Source organism: Rhagoletis pomonella, unplaced genomic scaffold, assembly GCF_013731165.1.
Source record: "Rhagoletis pomonella isolate Grant_MI unplaced genomic scaffold, Rhpom_1.0 Rhpom_scaffold_00014, whole genome shotgun sequence".
Classification (NCBI taxonomy): domain Eukaryota; kingdom Metazoa; phylum Arthropoda; class Insecta; order Diptera; family Tephritidae; genus Rhagoletis; species Rhagoletis pomonella.
This window is the reverse complement of record NW_023458568.1, coordinates 18,320,033-18,343,950: the sequence shown is the minus strand read 5'-3', so window position 1 is coordinate 18,343,950 and position 23,918 is coordinate 18,320,033. Positions and strand designations below refer to the sequence as shown.

At 35.1% G+C, this 23,918-nt stretch overlaps 1 protein-coding gene across 1 annotated transcript; it reads left to right on the top strand.

The window, feature by feature from the left end:
- The first annotated feature begins 6,884 nt into the window (after nucleotides 1-6,884).
- LOC118749293 lies at nucleotides 6,885-20,631 on the top strand. The gene is made up of 3 exons (XM_036484089.1): nucleotides 6,885-9,290; nucleotides 9,586-9,763; nucleotides 20,367-20,631. The coding sequence occupies exons 1-3, from the start codon at nucleotides 7,389-7,391 to the stop codon at nucleotides 20,489-20,491; spliced, it is 2,205 nt and encodes a 734-aa protein (XP_036339982.1). The 5' UTR covers nucleotides 6,885-7,388; the 3' UTR covers nucleotides 20,492-20,631.
- Nucleotides 20,632-23,918: the final 3,287 nt, after the last annotated feature.

Below are 23,918 nucleotides of genomic sequence, written 5' to 3'. Positions count from 1 at the left end.
GGGGTTGCCACCTGCTTAAAAATCAAATGCAATTTTGATTAAGGGAATTGGGTAAAAGAAATTTGACTTACGATAGGGGTGCCAAACCAAAGCGGTTTCAGAAGGAAGTAGTTTGAAAATATTTTGAAGAGGGTTGCCACCTGCTTGAAATGTCGAATTCAGTTAACTTATACACAAGTTATATGAAATATCAAAATATGGATGTCAAAAGAGAGTGTTTAGAAATCTTTACTTTGAACAGCAAAAATATTTTTGAGGTGTTGGAAGAGGGTAGCCACCTGTTTAAAAAGTTGAAATCAAATTAGCAAGATAAGTGAATTTTTAAAATATGGGCAGGAGTTTGAGTATGGAAAGGAGTTTGAAAAATCTTTATTTCTTAACTATACTTAGCGGGGTTACAATACATTTAAAAAGTCAAATTGAACTTAATTCTTCAGTTAATTAATAAATATACATCGCAATGTCAGATGAAAGAGAGTTAACAAGGTTTTAGCTTGAAAATTCTTTTGGAACAAGTTGGATTAATTACTAAAAGGTAAGTATCAATCGAAATGGGTTTGAAAAGGCTTTATTTCTGACCTTTATTAAGGAGAGTTGCCACGTGTTTCAACAATCAAATTCAAATTCAAACTTTGTTCATCAGTTGGTTGAAATACAAGTGTATCACAATGGCAGACCAAAGAGCTTTTAGAAGATTTAAGTTCGAAAATGCTTTTGAAGAGGGTTTGCCACCTGATGAAAAGTCGAATTTAGTTAACTTATACATCAATTTTGGAAAATATTCAGATATGGATGTCAATAAAAAGAGATTTATGAAAGTTTTAGGTAGAAATAATCATTCATTAGGCTTCCCACCTTATCGAAAAGTCATATCGATCTAAATAAGTACATATGTATGTATATTATAAGAGAAGGAATTTTTTGCGATAGTCATATAATTTGCACAGTTTTTTTCGAATGGGAGGTCGAGATAAAGACCTTGGCGTGTAGTTTTATTTTTTTAATTAAGTACTTTTTTCGGCTTGAAGTGATTAGAAATTTGATGAAATTAAAAACCTGCACTATGCGACACCTCTTCCCACTCAGAAATGGCTGTACTATACATTAAACACTTTACTTTACATAAAATACGGCACTCAGATCGCTTATAACTCGGAGTAACATTTGGAATATTTTTTATGTTTTTGAAATTCAATTTTGGGCGTGTATGCTGCGAGAGCTGCATTCTACTAAAGCCAGCCTTTCGACATAAGCTACTATTCCATACGAACAGTGTGCGGACTATACCACTTTTGTGGTAGATCTACCACATTTTTTGCTAAATTGCGTTACTACCACATCTACCACCGTAAGTTTAAAACCTACCACATTTTACAGTTTTGCTTATTTCACAATGTGGATGGTTTCCTATCCCTAATTTTCTCTTACTTTTATGTACTATCTTGAATTAGACAATTGTGAATGCGACATTGGCTCAAATTTCCTGTTTCTTTTCAACATATGGCGAATTTGCTAGGTGCTAGGATCAGTGAATTGGTTTAATTCAGCTGCGAAATCAAAAGCTTTAGGCGGGAGTTCACAAAATGGACCAATTTGTCAAAACGAGGCGTGCCAACCAACCTGACGTGTGGGACATTTTAACTCGTTTTCGCATGAATTTTAAGTAATTTCTCTTTAACCGTTTCAAGGGCCTTATTTAAACGATGGGAAGCTTTCGTATTTGCAAAGTTAGGTTTAAAAAACAAAAACAAGCTGGCTGTGATGGTTGGGACATCGAATAAGCATTTCTTTGAAAGCTGACAACTTCTCACCATAAATCTATTTTTGTAATAACTCAGCACTGTTGCTGACAACTTCTCACCATAAATCTATTTTTGTAATAACTCAGCACTGTTTTAAAGTCCATGAGGTTTACTTTCTTCGTGGATAATTATTACACCAGTCAACAAGATTTGGGGATCTGACTTCTACATGTTAAATTTTAGTTTCTCCTACGCTAAAAATAAGGGAAAAAACTATTTTTTTGATCAAAGTTTGCTTTTATAAAAACTAGAGCAATTATTAAATTTTTACAGGAAAAATCATTAATTTTTATATTATTTTATAATTTTACTTTGAATTACGATTAGAAAAGTTTTTGCTGGATATCAGAGTCTTTTTTATTAAGATTTGTGATAAACAATAACATATAAATGTAAAATAACAAGAAATTATTGTCTATTCGTATTTCTTATACTTATCGACGTAAATCAGACGAAAGCAAACTTTTGGAACTAAAAATTAGAATTCAAGTGTTTTTAATGTTTGGAATGAGAATCTAAGCATGAGAGTAACTCAGCGATTTTTTTTTTGCAAAACAAAAAATTACGTGTCTCTTTATTTGTCTTAAAAATATAAAAATCATATTAAACTTCATGATGCAATAAGGTGTTGGATGTTAGCAGCTTCTCGCTCTAATTCCGCCATATTGACTGCCTTAGGTGAAACAATGTCACTTCTTTAACAATTCTTTGCCTAATAATGTAGTTGAATGTTTTTTATTGTTTCTCGGTATACACATTTTGTTTTCTTAAAAAAGTATTATATCTTATTTTATTTCATTTCATTGCGAATATACTATAAATAAGCAAATTTTGTTTAGAAGAAAATATGAAATATTATATTTTTTTTTTCTTCTTATTCCACTGAGCTAAGGCAGTATTGGCACCAATATTTTGACTACAAAAAAAAATTCCCCTTTTTTACAAATAGCTCAATATAAAAATGTACAAATCTGTTCAAATGTACCAATCGAGTGACGCTGCCTTAAAAATTTATGCAATAAAAAAAATCAACAAATTTTCGTAAAAATTTCGAAGTTTTTAACTAAATTCTGAGTATACAGTTTTGTAGCCCATTGAGTTCTAGTAGAATAAAGTACAAGTTTAAAATGGCTAAGAATTTCGATTAATTATTTAGAATTTTTAAAAGGTTCGAAATTTGTACGAATATTTGTTGATTTTTTTTTAATATTGCACAAATTCGGAAACTTGGATTTACACGGGTTTTGTTAAAGAATGAACTCTATTTTTATAAAAAATATAACAAAAGTTCAATAACAACAAAAATAATACGTTAAAACTTGGCAAAAAGTGGTTCGGCTATAATTTTTTGACCACTGTGCGTATGGCTGCCAAGCTGCCAATCTGAAAAATAGCGGTACCATATATGGCAAAAGAACGATGCTGCTGGCGTATGTAGATGATATCGATATCGTAGGTCTGAAGTAAAGGGATGTAACCGCAGCATTCCACTCGTTTCGGGACTCACGTCACTGTTGGCAGATATAACTTTGAAGTAGTGAAGGACTTTGTCTACCTAGGATCCTGCATAAACACCACCAACAACGTCAGCCTGGAGATCAAGCAAAGTATAACTCTTGCCAACAGGTGCTACTTTGGGCTCGGTAGGCAATTGAAAAGCAGAGCCCTCTCTCGACGAACGAAAATCACGCTCTACAAATCTCTCATCATGCCCGTCCTTTTATATGGCGCAGAAACTTGGACGATGTCAAACAAAGATGAGAAGGCTTTGGGGGCTTTCGAGAGGACTATTCTACGCAAGATCTACGGCCCTGTTTTCGTGAACGACGGGTATCGGAGAAGATGGAATGACGAACTGTATGAATTTTTTTACGACATGGACATAATTAAGCGCATAAAAATACAGCGACTGTGCTGGCTTGGATATGTTGTACGCATGGATGACGACGCTCCGGTGAAAAGATCCTTGGACTCCGCACCCATGGGTGGACAACGAAAGCAAGGGCGCCTACGAACGCAATGGAAGAACCAAGTGCAAATTTGCACAGGAGAGAAGCAACTGGAGATGCTTTTTGGTCTCGGCCCAAACCGACTTGTGCACTTAACCGAAAAAGACATTTAAGCGAATTTTCATTACTACTTCAATGAGGAATCTATCCGAATCCCAACGAAACCAAATAATGGAGAAGCACTTACCCCGTAGAAATTACTGCAAGCGAAATTTTTACCGAATGGTATCTAATTATCTATATAACTAAGGCCCCTAAATACGGCCTTGGTACGTAGGTAGCTTTTTGCTTAGATTAGCATATAGGATCCTTTTTTTCGGGAAGTGGACCAGGAACCGATCTGTTCGAAACAATCGTATTTATGGTCCGATTTGCTTAAAATTTAGTACCTAGGTAGCTTTTTGCTTAGATTAGCATAATGATTGTTTTTTCCGTGGAGTGGACCAGAGACCGATCTATTCGAAAAAGTTTTATTTATCGTCCGATTTTCTTGAAATTTGGTACGTAGGTAGCCTTTTCCTAGATTAACATATAGGATCCATTTTTTCTTCTAAAATGTTCCGTTTTGTTTGAAATTTGGCGCGTAAGCAGCTTACTGCCTGGATTAACATGTAGACCGGGGACCGATCTATTATATAGAATAGAATTGAATGATTGTTTTACAGTTCGAAATGTTTTAAGGTGCTGCAAAGCAAGCGGGTATTGGCTATTTATCGATATTTATTATCTGTACCAATTATATTAAGAGAAGTGCCACTTTTGTAGGAAGTGATCTCGCGAACGGCTGCATCGAATTTTTTGAAATAGGCTTTTTTGGTTATAGCCAGCGCATATTTCTAGAAGCATTTGTGGTAGAGTCCTGGAGCTTGGTATGAAGGTGTTCAAATCAATCCCATACTCTTAGAAAAAAGTCGGGCTATTGGTAAAGAGGGCGTGGCGCCTTCTAAATATACTATCTATAAATACACATATAGTTTGTGTCCTAGTTTAGGTTCACAACTTAAAACGCCAAGTGGCGCTGGAGCCAAATTACTAAAAATCGTATTTATGATCTGATCTGGCTAATATTCAAAATATGTATTTGTAACGTGAAGGTAAATATTTCTGCGAAAAAAATGGCTCGCCAGGTAGCTCTGGAGTCGAGTTATTGCTAAAAATTTGTATGAATTTGAAATGAAATTTGAATATGAAAAAATAGAAATAGCTCTAATCTGGCCACAACCACAGTCGTCGCGTAGCCCTGTCGTCGCCAAAATAATTATCTATATAAGAATACGTGGAAAAATAATTTGACAGCTGTGGTCCGTAGCTCGTCGTTTTCATTGTGTTCGGGTTATAACCATTGCGGTCCTTGCTTTACGGCGACTAAACAAAATAAAGACAATTCTTGATGAATGCCTACAAATTTCAATTGTAAGCCATTTATGGTATTTCGTTTGAAATAAGTTTATGTATATTGGATTTCTGTGGACCAACAATGCTCTCTCAATTTGAAATTGCCACTACCTTTTATATACAGATTCCGCAAGAACTTCTTCACGGACATAACGCTTTCGTTAGGTTGCTTTCTGACGACAACAAAAGCAAATGTGAATGTGAATTGTGGTGAATACTTTGTACCAAGTATTTGAATAAAGTATTAAAATTTTGGGTGGGATGAAGTTAGTCTTAATATATAAAAGTCCCGTGTCAATGTGTTCGTTTACGCTAATCTACGAAACCGCTTAACCGATTTTAATGAAATTTTGTGGGTGTGTATTGTTGGTTCCAACTTAAAAGATAGGATAGTTTTTTCATCGAAACTTTTTCTTCATATGGATAGCAACAAAATAATGTAGTATGTATTTATACATATAAACATGCGCATGGCCGATGTTTGAACCGTAACCAGAGATAATTTTTTTTCAAACGTAGTGAACAGTAATAACAATATTTTGTAAATTTCCATGGTGAAATAATAACAAGGTGTTGTCAGTTACTTAACCTCACTTTTTCGGCAGGTCTATTCCGGTCACGCATTTTAAAGTAGTAGAAAAGGTATTAATTATTTACTACTTTTAATACGTTGGTGCATTCTAATTTAAATTAAATGTGGAAAAATGTATAATTACAGGTTTATAAGCCTGAATATATGTTTGTATCGGCAGCTCCACAGAGCTTGGACATATATTGTAACTTTAAAAAGGTAAAGGCGGTAAAATAAGGCAATTTCCTATAAGACTGTAAATGATTTTTTAAATAGATTAAAACACATAAATAATATAAGCGAATTCCTAATTTAAGCATGCTCAGTATTATGACAATGCGGCAATAATTATTTAATATAAAAAATCGCCTTTCCATACGATTTCCGTCATCCCCCTTCAAGTTTGATTTGGAAACAAATCGGTTTCGGTGTTGTGGCATCTTTAGTATAATTTTCCGTCCTCATCTCATCATCGCCGTTCCCATAAATATCTTCCCACCCTAACGGAAAAATTAACCAATACCAAAAACTACTTAGTATGTAGTTAGTTTTTGCTTTCGTTATTTGCAATAACTATACAAACTTTCAATTTTCTACTGCAACCAATGCAGGGTGTTCAATGACCTTGAAATGCGCTACTGGATCGCAGTGAAAGTGGTAAAAATATTGGCGATTTTTATAAAAAGCTACTGTTGCCATACCAACTGAAGCTTGTGATATTTTAATAGATAATTTAAATTTGAAATGTTCTTAGGTTACTTAACCAATTGTTTGATTAATATATGTACACAATACTTCTAGAGCAAAATATGAGCATCCTCTGAATTTATATTAAGAAACGTAGGGTTTGGTACCAACACCTCTTTTGGCAAGAAGAAAAATTTTGGAAGGTGCCTCAAGCCCTATCTCGGGAAAAATTTTTTAGACCACTCTAATGTACGTATGTTCTTTGCTTTCACGTTTACTGTTTTTAACCGACTTCACAAAAGGGAGGAGGTTATGAATTCGTCGGAGTATTTTTTTTTTGTATGTTACCGCATAACTTTGCACCACGTTAAAATATGTATGTATATATTCTTTCCCAAAAACTGCGCTGACTTGCAAATACATATTTGAAATATTTTCACAACAAAAAATAAAGCGATGGTTCGCAGAAACAAAAATTCAAAATAAATTTCGAACACATAACCGCGCGGAATAACATAGAAACGTAGGAAAAAAATAAAACTTAACAGCAAATAAAACTTGAATAAAAACACTGCGTTTTCACCGACACGCCATTGAACAAGGTTAAATATTTGTATTGTACTTGCAAATAAAAGGGTGTGTGTATGTGAGAGTGGCACTTACGAAAGTTTTGCCAATTCTGTGACCTTCAGTAGCAAACGCAGTTTACCTCACAACAGGTGCCACACGTTGGAAAAAACAATTCTTGACAAACTCAAACTGTGGGTTTATGACAATTCGACAATCAAGTAAGCGTAAACAGTAACTAACACTGAATACCACTGGGCGAACTGCGAATAAACACCAGAGTTAACACGGACGTGTGCGCGAAGAATTGTCAAAAAAATTTAGTGCTTTGAACTGGCGGTCACTACTGAGCGGGAAATGATGAAGCACGATACCAATAGCAATCCGATGTCAATAGGCGGCCCCAACCTGACAGGACAATCTTCGGGTACATTGTCATTGAAGCGTGGAGTCTTACGAAATCGCAGTGGTACCGAGGCGTCAGTTTGTGCGCGAAGTCCCATCACTAAGGCGTTTGATTTTCTTCCCTGGGGACGCAGCAAAAAAACTTCTACTGACAAAACACAAGCACAACAACAACAGCAAAAGTGTGAGACTAAGCAGCAACCATCAAATAGCAACGTTAGCACCAATACAAACTCAAATTCGAACACCTCATCTACAAATTCTGCGGATAAGAACACTAGCATACACTACCATCGCAATATTTTCCGCAGCGGTGGGGGACTTATACGTGACATACTTGGCGGCGACAAGCTAAATAAGGATAAATCCAACAACAGCCAACAAGAGTTGGCACTGAAGAAGTGCAACCAGCGCCCTAAGCCCAAGAAGGTGGTATCGCGCAACAAGAGCTTAGACATACATGAGCTCATCAAAACGGTAGACAATGAACTGAGCGCAGAGAAGCAGAAGAATGGACACGGTCATTTTATGGACGATACCTTCATTGAAAATATAACGCGAGCCAAGGAAGCCTACCGCCAGGCCATGAACGATGAAATGAGCGAAGGAAAACCCGAAGATTACAGATTTGTGGATGATACCGACGAAGGTGAGGGTGGTCGCCTTCAAACGGAGAAACCAGGTCAAAATCAGGACAGCGATGAGCATCTCAAGTGTATGTCTTCGAGCAGCGGTTTTGCTGGGTCATCACGACACATTCTGTTCAACGACGAGGATATTGTGTATCTGATAAAGAAAGAGCTTCCGGTTAAACGAGAAATGAGCAAAACTAAACGCAAATTATCCGCCAACCATTCGGCAATGAGTGACAAGGAACAGTATCAGCAATACGAGCGTTCTCGTGAACGTGACCGTGACCGTGACTGTGAGCGTGGCAGAGAACGGCATGAGCGCAGTGAAAGTGTGCTGCGGGCGCGTTTGAAATTCAAGAAATTGACACCGGAGGGCACGCCACTTCCGACGCACAGATCTCCCTCCGCACAAATGCTCAACAATCAGCTGGAAACCAATCAAAGCGACTACAATGGAGTTGAATATGACTTACCGAATACACGAAATTATCAGTCGTCAAGATCAGTCATCGACAATTATGGCATAAGTCTTGTGGACAGTAATAAACGTGGAATTCTGCAGCGACAAAACACTTCGCCTGCACTGATTAGATTGGCTGGCGAAAGCGAAAATGCCAATGGAAGTGGAAAAGGAAATGAGGGTGTCTACGACGATGCCATGCGCTACAGTCCAGAAAATCGGCGACGACACCTGCAGCTATTTCAACGTGGCGAGCAGCGTGTGCAGCTCCAACGGCGGAAATCATTAACGGACTATGACAGCACTCGGTTAGGCAACTGCAGCTCTAATAGTAGTATGACAAGTGGCGGTGGCAGTGCTGGTACGCCCAGCATCGATCAACCGCGCCCCGAGAAGCCTCGCAAGAAACTCTCCTTCCGCGAGCCTGTGGCAGATAAACCGCGAATACGACGACGCAGCTCGCCTCTTCAACGTGCGGAAGGTGATGCCGCCAACAGCGAAGTGTACAGTAATGGTGCGATGAGCTCAGCTGGAGTGGCCGCAATGGAACTAGGCAATCGACTTGGTGTAGCGGATGCTGTAATAACGAATAAGAATGCGAACGAAGCGAGCTGCGTTAATTTCAGTGTCAGCAGCAATAACACAGCTTTAATGGCATTAGCTGATAACCGCAATTATTCTGCACAAATTAATCAAAGTACACAGTTAGATGCAACAGCATGCTATTATGAGAATAATGAGAATTCAACAAAGGATTTTGAGGTGAGGCTTGTGATAGTTACTAATAGTGAAATTGTATATTCTGGAGCAGAGGAAGTGTAATTAGGATGCATCGTTAGTACAAGCAATGACATCAATTATTTTGGGGTAGAGATGAGCGTGAATTGTGTAATTTTATTTTGATATTTATTATATGTGTCCATTAGCTTGAGAGTAGTTCAATCGTTATAACACGACACATTTCAGTGACCTCAAAATTGCACATGCGAATATTCCTCAGTTAAACTGTATTTATTTATTTATTTAATTTTCTTTTCTCTCTTTTTTCATCTTTCAGTCACAGGCGATGCGGATTGTGCGCACTGTCGGTCAGGCCTTCGAAGTATGTCACAAGTTCAATCTTCATAAGAATTCCTTCGATCACAACGACGAACGCTCAGATGTCTCATCGGATTTGCTCGATATTGAACGCATTTCAGAACAGCCACTGTCCGATGACGAGTTGGACAAGAAAGGTAAGTGAAATCAAATCAAAGTTACGATTCCGTGTTAGGGTAAAGTCGCTCCAATCAATTTGATCACCTACTAGGAGGATGTTTCAACAATAATTTTTCCATCGCTGCCCTCTGAAAACATCTGATTCGGTTATCTGAGTTATAATATCCGCCTTCGATTCGCCAACACTTAGCGAGTGACGAAGCGAACGAAATTAATGAGGTACAGCTCAACTCAAGCGTCCAGAAATGTGCGAATCCAAGGCGGCTAATATAATATTCGTATAAAAGAGTTGTGAGGAAACCCTGATTTAACTTATCTATTTTAAAGGCTCCCGAAAATAAATATGAAAAACCTCGCCCACCTACTTGGTGAGCTGGTACAGTCATTTACGAAACTAATTTGTTTACGTACATTTTATGTAACACCCTCATATTGCAATATGAGACAATGAAAATGTATTTTTCGTGAGACGTTCCATAAATTGTTAGTCAACCTTACAAAAACTGTACCTCAGCATTTGCAAATTACTCTTAAAATCTGGGCTTTTGATCAAAAAACCGCCTTTTGGTAGCTTTTTGCAAGCCCGATATGCAGAAGATTTTATATGCCAACCAGAAAAACGCATTGGGGCGCTTATAATGGTGTAAAATTAACTAATATGTAACCAATGTACTTATTTAGACATTTATAACTATTAGTAAAACATGCTTAACATTAAGCGCTTAAATCTGTTTCTGATATTTTTTAAATTTCTTAATAATAACACTGGTTTACAGCAACAATTCACAGTGGATGCCACCATCCAATTCTTGTGTAGAATTACTCGCTGATTCCGAAAATCTAGTTAATTTTTTGGCTTATGAATAAGTTTTCAAGATACTTCCAATTTACCGTTATTCAGGCAATAAAAAAGTGGTTCCACTTAATAACGTATATCTTATGCAGGAATGGAAAAATCTTAATAAGAAATGTGGCAAATGAAACCTAACAAAATTGTCAATAAACCATGTTTGCATTACTCTTCCCTCGACCCGATAGTTTCTGATAAATTAGTTAGTCATTTAAGATTTTTTTTTAATGAAAAAATTAAAGAGACTCAAACTTTAATACACGGTGGTCTTGAACCAGTATTACGTTTTATAAAAGTGTGCTTAAAATCGGTTTTACCAGCCTTTTTCTACATAATTTGTAGGTTCATAATCAATCGAGATCAAAATCGTAGCTGATAATTTTCTCGAGATATTCACATTTTTATATTTGACTTTTTAAACGCAATATCCCTTGTTTTTACTAATACTCATCATCTTTACAATGCAGGAATCGTATAAAAATTTGATATAAAGGTTATTATACATATATTAGATACATTAGATACATACAGAGCCGTAGCCAGGACTTTTTTCGGAGAGGTTCTGGCAAAATATTTGTTTAATACTGATAAAAATAAAATATTTCACACAAACAATAAAAAATATAATCGATAATCGCATGAGGCTATTGCCCGAAAACTTTAAAAGGCATTTAGTGGCATTATGCTACTATGATGGCACGGCCGAATAATCATAGTCAACTTATGTACAGTAGACTGCATCACTCCCCAAACAAAAAAAAAATAAATCGGTACTGCTTTTCAACTGGAATTATAAAACCTATTATATCTTAAGACTACCGTCAAAATATCTCGTAAAAATATTAAGATTTACGTGAGCTGGACCGATTTAAAAATACCTCCAAAAATTGAGTTTTTTTTATTAATAAAAACAGTTTTTTTAAATATATTTTGAAAAAATTACCTCAGATGACTAAATCGAAGCTTAAAATGTTTCCATAAAAATATTTAAAAAAATTTTCTACGGAATCATAATAAACAGATTTTTGATGCTGTCTTTGAACTTTTTTCGAAGACTGGTTTAAGAAAAGCTTGAACAACTCAGCCAAAACCTTACCAATTTAGATTTAAGAGCAGGAAACGGATTAGTGGCGCCCAATTTAAATATGGAACGTTTGAAACTTTCATATTACCAGAAATAAGGCCTTTTTCTTTGCCTCTTACAATTAAAGGTAGAAAAGGCAAAAAAGGCACATGCCTTAAAAAAGGCAAAAAAAGGCAACATTAAATGAGTATATATGGAATCAGGGAAAGCTAAATCCTGGACATTCTTAATCGAATATACCTTATCACTTTAGCAGAAAAAAGCAATGTCCATAAAATGCTTTCCTGCTAATAAGCTCATTCATAGTAAGAGAGAGGAAAGTAAGATAAACGAGTGCCATTCCATGTTGAATTAAGATGTGTTGGCGTTGAATAAAGAAAAAATTTAGACGTGAATGAGGTTTTTTGCAAAGAAATGAAAAGGGTGAGAAAATACCATTTCACTGATACCTCATAAGTCTATAAAGGTAAAGTTTTGGAGCAGTTATTCAAGTTTTTCTTACACAAATCTTTGAAAAAAGTTAAAAACAAAACCTAAAAAATATCTAAATTTTATGATTGCATGATGATATGGAATGAACCTATTATCACCAATAGCTGACACCTCGAAAATAAAAATAAGCCCCAATAGTGTTATTTTTAATTTTATACGTTTCAAAAAATACATAAATAATAAGCGTTCAAAGTCTAAAGAAATACATTTTTAGCACAAAATCGTTTAATGTGCATTGACATAAATCGTACGTTTCATATTACTTGAAAACTTAAATTCTAAAGTGCACGCAATCCTTTCAGCGTAAGGGATCAAAATCCAATGCTTACTACATATAACATCTATTCAAACTCAAAGGTCCATTCAATATCAGAAAATTGTTACGAATAGTTTCTAGTACAAGCGTAACAAGCCGAAAGAGCTGCAAATTCTTGCTAGTAAAAATTTTACTGGAAGAAATTTTCAGGAGTCAAAAAGTGAGGTTATGTTCCAAATTCAAATGTAAATAAAATGTTTAAGAAGATGATTTGACGAAACATAATTAGTGCAATGTAAATATGGATGAACATTTCAAATCAAATGCCCACAATACTCTTCGTTCCCCTAATTGCAAGGGAAAACGATGTTGTCACCATTAAGCTAGCTCAATAAACAGGTTTTACAGAGATATTAAAATATTTTTTACCATTATTATCGTAAACTACATAAATGATTGCAAATTTTTATGCATATTTCCCTCCAATAGGGGGGATTCAAACCCCCCACTCCCCTGTGGCCGGGCCTGCCCTACACTGTCTGTATTTTACCCAACGCAAAAAGAATCACAATCAAAAAGATATGCGCGAGTATATATAAAAAAAATTGTTTTTTATTACCTTCCTTTTATTAGCTCGGGATGTAACTATGTAATATTAATGCGCCTATTCTCAAGTTACATACCTGATGACAGTACGAATGGCAATTATAATAGGGAGGTTTTAGTTTTTTAAACTATAATTTTATTAAACTTCTAACCCAAGCACGAACTACATACCTTTATGCACAAAGGCCCTAACCAACAAATTTTTTATTTACCAGAGAAACAAAAAACATTATAAAAAGAGTATCAAAAGCAGGTACGGCTTTTTAAAAAGTGGCACGTAACAACGGAGGTTTTTGGTGCTAACACTTTAAAATTTTGATTGAAGGTGTATTTTTATACATCATTCCAAAATCTGTAAAAAAACAGTTTTGAAAATTTGTTGGTTATAGTCTTTGTGAATTAAGGAAACGTTATGGTCCTTTCTGAAAACTGTCATTACATTACTCCTGAATAGATGACATGCTTAATTAGATTGAAGGGAGAAATGGAACCGGGTTAGGTAGAAATTAATAAGGCAGTTAGAGTGATATAAATACATACTTACTTAATCATAAGAAGGCAATGGGCGTGGCCATTTTACAGATTGTTATTGACTGAGTTTGCTTCAGTAGCTATTGAAATATCTCAGTTTTCGTACTTCTAAAAATTACCGTTTATGAGATGTGGGCGTTTAGCAATATATTCTAAAAAATAAATCAGAGCCGCAACGAAAAGAAAAGATGTTCGACGGGCTTTATTTCTTTTTTGAAAGAGACAAAAAAACCATGTCCAGTATTTCCTAAAAAAGGGAGAAACAACGCCCAAGGGCGTTATTGAACGCCACCCTTTTTTCGGTGCATCGCTGAAACAGCAACCTTTGATTTTGTTTCATATATTATTCTTTTCGGATATAAAACGCATTTCTTTAAATGCCGGAGTGACAAATAGCCATAATAAGTGGACAGATTTAAGACTAAAGCACTTTAGCTCCGGATGTAAAATTTCCTTCTCCAACGCGCTTATAAATGCTAAATGCAGATATGAGACAAACCGGAGTATAAATATAAATTTTATAAATATCTCGAGCCCAGAGCCACCTACCGAAACTATTATTAAAAATTACTCATCGAGGTGACACCATAAGTAACCAACTTACATCAGAATTCAACCAATTGTGTAGTTTATTGCAATTAGAATCAGTGATGTCAGATTGTGGGTAATTTCCCTATTTGAGGGATATTTTGCATCAAAAATTATTAAAAGGGAAAAAAGGGACATTTCATATAAATAAGGGATTTTCTTTTGACGCAGTTATTGTTGCATAATTGATCAAAATTCAAGAATATTCGTAATTAATCGTTCTGAAGATGTGATGTGGAGTGAAATGGTATATAATTGTTAAAAGGTATAAGGACAATTTTGAAAATTTTCTTACGTTAACCAATTCAAGCGCTGAGTAAGAAAGAATCTTTTCAGTTGTAACTGGTGTTTCATGTAAAAAGCGGAACAAATTATCTGATGAAATGTTAAATAGCACATGAATGTGCTTCAATTTTAAAGTCACCAAAAAATTCTTTAAGCCCTTAGTGAGTGAGCAAAAAAATTAAAGTGAAAAAATGAATGAGTGAAAAAAATGCAGAAAAAGGGGTTTTTTCTTAACAGCGGTCGGCCCTCGGCAGGCAATGTCAAACCTCCGAGTGTATTCCTGCCATGAAAAACAGCTTCTAATAAAAATACACTCGCCATTCGGAGTCGGCGTAATACTGTAGGCCCCTCCCCTTTGTGTGACAACATCAAGGGGACCGCCACAAATTGGAGGAAAAGCACATATGTGTAAGCGCCAAACTATTATTATTATTTTATATGAATTTTACTTCTTTACTACTGAAGCATGTATATGTTTAAATTCGTTGGGAATTTTGTGGGATAAATTTTCATGATGTGGGTAATTGAGGGATTTTTTCCCCATTTTCGTGGGATTTTTAACAGAGAATGTCTGGCATCACTGATTAGAATGCAAAATTTATTTGAAAATACCTGAGTAATCTCCAAACAATATCCGCTTCATGTACTTCGGTGCTGCGTAAGCATTTACATCAACACCTATTAACTTAACATTTTTGCGCACACACTTTTCACACTTCAATAAATAAACCTTTGAAATAGATTAATATAAACGAGGGAATTTAATGGTTCGTTTTTCTGTATGATCTATACACCTGTATTATAACATAATTGAAAATGGAAAATTCGAAGTACGAATTGCGAGCTTCGCCTAAGGCGAGCTAAAAACCAATAAACTACATATGTATAACAAATAAAAATAAGAATTCATTTTCATTTCGGTTGCAGTAATTTCAATAGCGGGCGGCGATGGGTTGGATAGTTTACTCGATTACATGGAATTTCACGCCAAATATTAAGTATTTGTATTTATATTATAAATATTATATTACAGTAAAACCCGCTTAAATACCTTACGAAAAATGTCAGCTTTTTGAGGTACTTAGGCGGGTTGGGTACTTAAAAGAACCCGCTTAAGTACCTCGGTGCGGGTACTTAAGCGTTGCGGGTACTTAAGCGAACATAATTATTGATGTAGTTAATCTTCTTGTTAACCTACATAAATAAGTTCTTGAATAAAACATGAACATTTAATGAAGTAAACGTAGTTTAAAACCAAGATCGTAGCATTATCTAAACACATAAACAAAAACTTTATAAAATAAATCGATAAAGCAATGTTATGTAATTTTTACAAGAATTAAATTCTTTAAAGTCATTGATTATACATATTTATACATACATATAGTGTTGGACATACGTATCATTTCGGACCAAATTCAAAATGATGTGGCTTTGTCACCTATGCTTATTTATTAATTTTTAAGATTGCTCAATTAAAACACAGTTCATTCCCTAACAAATACCATATAAACCTAAGTCCCCTTTCAGACACGTCAAGCCTTGCTTTCAAGTCTGCTCGTTCGTAGGCGAAGGAGGTGAGAAGAAAGGGGAAGAGTACAGATACCTCCGTACCGTCAATTCGTTTAAAGTTTTCTTGTCTCTTTTGATCTTTGCGTTGCTTCCCATTTAAAGAACCAAGGACTTGAATTCAATTAACGTTGACGCGTGTGGAAGGAAATAGAAAACACAAAAGAGAATGTGAAAAAAATTGCTTTCAAGACTTGACGTGTCTGAAAGGGGACTAAGCTTGAAATTTTTTAGAACACTGATCATCACAATATAAAACTGTTTTCTCAGAAGTGTTTATAGCCCATTAAATTTTAGTGTAATAATGTGCAAGCTTCAAGGGGTTGGGGGGTGGGGTACTTAAGCGGGGTTCACTGTAAGTACTTATGTATATGCACTTACTTATACAATATGTAAATGTAAACATATTTTTTCATACAAGTACCCTCATGGCTAGCAGTTTGTACAAATAAACTGGAATCGGTTATTGATGGACAGCCGAAAGCAGCTGTAAAGCTTTTAGGACCATTAACACATTAGTGGTATTCACCAAAGGGAGGAGGTGGCCTGGCAGTCTGGCAAAAACCCCATCAGAGGCTGGATTATGTAGGTAACTGTGAGAAAATGTAGTGTTCACCGAGTGCAAAACTCACAACTAAAAACTCTCCGAATAAAATTTTGTGAGTTTTTCGGAAGGGAAGTGTACACAATTTTGACAGTTAGAACTCATTCTCACACTTGCTGAATCGCAAAATGAGGAAGTGTACACAATTTTGACAGCTAGAATCATGGGCGTAGCCAGGTAGGGGCAGGGGGTGCTCGAGCCCCCCTAGCTTTCAAATTTTCCTTATATATATATAAAATAGTACCCTGAAATGCCAGCTTAATGGGGTCGAGCCCCCGAGTTTACTTTCAAGTAAATCATATTTTTTTGAATAATCAACGCCATAAGAATTACCATTATGTTTTAATACTTATAGCTTTCAGACCTTGCCCCAATTTAAGTATCTAGTTACATACATATGTATGTACATTAGGGTGGGTAAAAAAAAAAAGTTTTTTTTGAATCCGACACACGAAATTAGTTCCTAGGTACCTCTAGAAAGGACTTACCAAATCTGAACTCTTAATATTAACGGGAAGATTATGCTTAGTTTTCCATTTTCATTTTAGTCTCATATAAAAATGGTCATATCTTATCACCAATAGATCGTTAAACCAGTTGCATCGTCAATATTTATAGGAAGTTGAACGTTCTACAAAAATGACATCTTATACTCTTTTCATTAATCTAACCATTTAAAAGACATTCAAGGTCAAAGATTGAAGTATTTTAAGAAAATTACTTTTTGTTTTGAATTTTGTAACTTACTAAAAAATAATTATTGTTAAATGAGTAGTCCACTTGGAAACAGCGTTATGTGATTTTATAATATAAAGCAATAAATTTGAAAAAAACGACTCCGACAACAAGTAACATTTCAATTGAATCTTTTTTAATATTACCTGGAAATTTGGATAAACAAGAGCCTTATAAAATTATAACAGAACATAACATGACATAAGATAACATTAACATTCTGTACGACCTAAAGCAGTTTTCTAAGTTCATCAGAAGATGGATACTTTTGAAAGTTTATAAATAAGTATGATAGCGATTTTTAAAAAAGATTTAACATTTGATGCTATTTTTTCAGAATATAAAAAGATTTTGTATTGTGTTGTTAGTGGACATGAAGCTACTTTAAATACTGGTACGTAATCCAACAAAAACTAAAAATCGAGAAAATTTTACATAGCGCACTTTGCAAGTGGACTATTCAAATGAGTTTCAATTATTTCTATAGGGAATTAAACGCTCTACAAAAGAGGTTGTTAATCGATTACTCTAACCATCTAGAAGCTATTCGCAGTAGAACTAATTTTTATATGAGACTGAATCGAAAATGGAAAACTATGATGAGCATAATCTTCCCGTTAATATTAAGAGCTAATTTGTAAATTTGTACATTGTTCTGGAATACATAGCAAGTATATTTTTTCCACATTTGAATAATTAAAATGGATATATCTCATACACACCTATCCTCAATCCAAAGGAAGTTGAATGAAAATGCCTAATAAAACGGTTCCCTGCATCTTTTTCCAGCTATTTCATGATTTCAAAATCCATTCCGAATGAAATCTTAGCTGATCGTTTGGTAGTTTTTTTTCAACAATTACTTTTTTCGATCTATAAATATTTTTAATTACTTTTTTATCTTTATTTTTTTGTTAATTTAGTATAGTTTTAGTTTTTAGTTTATTCAGTTTATTTATTCTATGATTACAATCTTACAGACTAGATAAAACTAAGACTATCATAATTAACACTAAATACTATAGATTTAGATACACAAGTAGTTATAAGAAAAATGAATCAATAGATGATTTGAAAATATTTCTCGACAACGAAAAATCAATATTTAGACTCTATGAGATCTTGTTAAATTCTGTCAGAGCGCGGAAAATCGGATCAAAATGGTAATAGTTAGCCTTAGTAGCACGCAAGTAAAACGGCAGAGATGAGCGTAGAAATCTGTGAGGCACATTAAAGGATATCTTCTCCAGAAGGACCGAACAATCCAAAGAGCCAAAAAACCAAATCAAAAACGAACATGAGCAACTGGACAATTCTTCTAGTTTCAAGAGTTTGTAGGTGAATAAGTTTACAACAGGAAAAATATGAGGGCATCGGGTCATCAAAGTTAAGGGAACTTAACGCAAAACGAACAAATTTTCTCTGCACTCTTTCGAGTCTGGCGGTATGACAACCGTAAATGGGGTTCCATATAATAGAAGCGTACTCTAGTTTTGATCGTACTAAAGAGATAAATAAAGCTTTCCTGGTGTATGGATCCTTAAAGTCTTTCGCATATCTACGCAGGAAAGCCAGGTTACTGTAGGCTTTTGGAAGAAATTTAATGTAAAAATGTATTTTATAATTACGAAAAAATAGTTATGGAATTGAAAAATAACTGATAATTACTATAAAATGATACAAGGGTAATAAAATGATACAAGAATAATAAAAATAACGATTTGGTTTGAACCAAAAAATTTATTTTAACTAAATATTGTATATTTTAATATACAATGTAAATTTTAAATATGCATGGAGGAGTATTCTACGACCATTCTTCTTAATCTTTCTTGGTTCTTCTTTCACGTTGATTTTGTAGCGGTTCCAAACGTTTAAGAAGTCTATGAACTGATTCACCTGGCTGCTCCGACCACAATCAAAATTCCTCGCCATCCAAAATATGCAAGGAATGCTCAAGATGTTCAAAAATTACGTGAATTTTCAATGTCACAGAAACTTTTGTACTGGCATAAGCTTTTTCAATTCTTTAATGAATTTATCTAAATCCTGGCCGGGTGGTGACATAGAACAACAAAAATCCACAATTTCGTTCATTGCTTTGAAAGCAGAAATGAAAGGTGTAAGTGAAAATTTGCCTACATTTGAATAAATTTCTGGATCAGCTAGCTCATCTGAATTTTGCAGAAGTTGCTTTTGTAAGTGGCGGAACTAATCCGTTCCTTGTAACACATGTAATTCAGGAATTGGACATTTTTTAATAACAAGTACATTATCATCTTCTTTGAGGAGATCTGAGTGATTTTCCATTGCCAGTTTCTTATTTTCACCTCCAAGTACAAACTGCTCATGATCATTTTTTTAATTTCCATAAGTGTTTTAAAGTACGACGACATGTTCAGACACTTCAAAGTTTGCATTTACATGCTTTTTTTTATAAGATTCTCATATTTCTCGCTGATGGCATTACTAATTTGATGATTGCTAGAAACAATTTTTTTTCACAACGGGCACACATTTTTGACCGATTTTCGTCGTGTTTACTTCTCAAACTCACTTTTTCCGTTGTTTTACTACTAAGACTTACGTGTACATACAAAATTTACGTAAGACGAAAAAAGTTACTTAAAAAGGATATTGTTACTAGGGTCCGAAAAAATATTTTAACATCGAAAAAAGTAATTGTTGAAAAAACTGCTAAACGATCAGGTAGGATTTCCTTCGCAACGGATTTTTAAACTATGAAATAGCTGGAATAAGATGCGGTAACCATTTCATTAGGCATTTTCGTTTAACTTCTTTTTGATTGAGGATAGGTGTGCATAGTAGTGTTTCTAAATGAATGTGAGTATGCTTTTGTACTTATGTAAATAGGATTGTGACGAAATACGCGATCTAAGAAAAAATGCTTGGCTTTATTTAATTTTGTGAGACAATTTGTTTTAAGTAAATTTTGAAAGCTTTATTCTGAATGCATATTGATAAATTTAGTGTTAATTAAAGTTTATTTGTCTTTCTAGAGCTTTTGGACGTTGTAGCGGACATAAAACCACCACAAAGACCGAACCATCTAGAATTGGTACCACAAACCTGTTCAAGTACGCGCAAATCGCCAAGTTCACTGGTAAGTATAAATGAAAACTAGACCAGCAGTAGGAGGTCCTGAGTTCGAGCGAAACCAACTTTGTATACCCGGCACACCGTTGATGAACGTTGCACTAAGGGGCCTTTTGACATTTCGTTGCAAAAATCACAACTTTTAAATGAACATTAAAGTATGGTGCTACAGAAACAGGGTGCTGTAAAATTTAATATAAAATTTTAGGTATTTTTGAAATATTGGAGTTTAACTATTAAAAATTGGTTAAACAGTTACGCATAAAATAGGATGCATACAAATTGTTGGCAATGGGGCCCACTTGTGATAAAGTGTCTATCTCAGTAACTACTTCACCAATCTCTACCAAAAATTTTATTTGCATCTGAAAGAAAAATATTTTAATAATACTAATAATACATGATGCAAAAAATGCGTGTGTAACACCGTACACATGATAGAAGTGAAACTTCTTAAAAAAGGTGTGAGTACCAGGTACCTACTCACGAAATTGGATGTGTAAACATATGTATGTTTACGGTTCGGCAAACCATTAAGCGATTGAGTTACATACATAGGTTTGGTTAGAAATCAAACAATAATTTCATTTCATCTTATTAATTTTCTGATATACATATAGTTTATTTATTCCCTTTCCGGTAACACCACCTTATATGAATTCGCGCTTCTAGCATCCATAGGACCGGTTGTAATGGAAGTAATTGTATGTTTAACAAATAAATGAAAATGTTTATAATGCAATCAATAGATCCTTACGAATTCGCCATTACCAAGGCACTAAATAACGTACGCACTTTTTTTTGCAAAATGCATTTATTTAAGTTGAAAGAAGACAAATTCCTTTGTTCGGCATTTATTCTTACTCGCTTTCTATCTTCCAAGGCGAATTCATATATTCTTATCACGAATTCATATATTCATGTGGTAGCAAGAGTATAAGAACATAAAATTATCTTATAAATAAAAAGCATAAGTATCACATGTATGCGTAGTTCAATTCACGAAATCATTTCATCGATCTGAGTAAAAACTAAGTGCATACATTTTATTTTGCGGTAATTGAAATCGTGAAATGGTGTTCATTCATTCAGTTTCTACTCAAACGCATGAAATGATTTCATGAATTGGCCTACGCACGGCCGCTGTGGTGCAGTGGTAAGCAGTGCGCGCTTTCACTCATCGGCACCTGGGTTCAAGCCCTAGTCAAAACAACATCGCAAAAAAAAATATATAGAAAAAAGGGTTTTTCTTAACAGCGGTCGTCCCTCGGCAGGCAATGGCAAACCTCCGAGTATATTTCTGCCATGAAAAACAGCTTCGTATAAAAATACAATCGCCGTTCGGAGTCGGCGTAAAACTGTAGGTCCCTCCGCTTTATGTGACTACATCAAGGCGCACGCCACAAATCGGAGGAGAAGCTCGGCCAAACACTAACATATGTGTAAGCGCCAATCTATTATTATTATTATAATGGTAGTAAATGACAGAATGAATTACAACAAACACATCCTTTTGACATAATGCATGCCGAAAACGTTGGTTCAAATTAATCCGCAATCAAGTTGGACGTTTTGCCCACAAACATAGCAATTTTGCGAGCAGTCTCATTGTAAAATCTCATTTTTACAATTTCATAGTTTCGGCTTACATTTATAAAATTCAACAAAAGCACGTACCTATTTCGGCTGAGTTATTCATTTTCGGCTGAGTTATTCATTATTTAGTGTACAAAATAAACGCAAATTAAATGAGTTTGTACAACATGGCCATTAATGTAGCGACAGGTTGTACAACTGGCCAGAAAATCCCATTTTTTTGATCTTTCATACAACCAAGACATAAAAACAACACCAAGTTGAACCAACCGGTCGCTTCGTTTATGGCTTTCTTTCAACTGCTCCTGTAACACTACCTTATATAAGTTGGCCTTGCTGTCATCCTCACATATGTTCATCAGAATATACCAACGAAGGACGAGATAACGAAGGAGATAGCGAGAGCACAAAACTACTCTAGAAAATTACACGCACAATGACAAACATGAACAAATGTACAACAAACACATTTTTGACAATCAGCACAGTTCGCATTTATATCAGCGAGCAGCTTATTAGATTTGTTTTCGTTTGTACTACATATCTGCATATACACACGTACACGTTTGTGTTTGTTGTAATTCATTCTGTCATTTACTACCATTATAATAATAATAATAGATTGGCGCTTACACATATGTTAGTGTTTGGCCGAGTTTCTCCTCCGATTTGTGGCGTGCGCCTTGATGTAGTCACACAAAGCGGAGGGACCTTCAGTTTTACGCCGACTCCGAACGGCGATTGTATTTTTATGAGAAGCTGACGTCTTTTTAGTTTTGCAGTGTTTGCGGTACTCAATAGGTAGATGCATTGATTTGGCTCGTTTTTGACGACAGGTAGAAGTCCGTGATTTTTACCCCCTTTGTTTTTGCAGTTGGTGTATTCCCTTCCATATAATAATCCCAACGGTTTTTACCCTCCATTCCCGCCCATCCGCACGGGGGGCGCAGTCCGCATGACGTACGGAACCAATATTTTAAATTTTTGTGCCGAGTCACGATAGGCAGGAGTTTGTTAAGTGTCGAGATCTAAAACTGTTCAGCTACAGAACTAAATTCATCAGCTGATTTTATGTATTTATCTCCATAATTCACTTATTGAGAGAGGAGAGTATCGCTTTCTTAATGCTGAAAAGCGGATCTGATATATCAAACGTGCTGGAGTGAGGGTTAAAACCTGGCATAAGCAACGGAGTGGGTCGTGCAATTCAAAATTGGTTTTACAAGCTTTCAGAAATATGGGACAAAAGTGTCTTGATACGCGTGAGGGAACATTAAAGCTTATATCAGCCAGAAGAGACGGACTTGAAATTGAGCCTGTCAGTAATTTAACCACAAAAATTGTACCAAGAATTTCCCTGCGACTGGCAAGTGTAGGAAGGTTAATAAGTTTTAAGCGACTCGTAGAAGGTAGAAGACTATATTGAGAATCCCATCGGAAATTTCTTAAAGCAAAAAGTAGGAATTGTTTTTGAATTGATTCTATCTTGTCTGAGTAAATTTGATACCTTGGATTCCAAACCACCGAGCCGTATTCCAGAATCGGCCTAACTAATGTTGTAAACAGGGTTTTAGTGATATAAGGGTCACTAAATTCTTTTGACCATCGTTTCACAAATGCAAGTACACCTTTAGCCTTGTTGACTGTCACATTAATGTGAAGATTAAAATTAAGCTTAGGATCCATTGTGATACCAAGGTCCACAAAATTGTATACCTGTTCCAGGTTATGGTTACCTATTATATAAGAAACTGGCAGAACAGCTCTTCGCGAGAAGCACATTACTTTACATTTCTTAAGATTTAGAGGCATAAGATTTACTTTACACCAGTAAGCCATGCTGTTTAAGTCTGATTGTA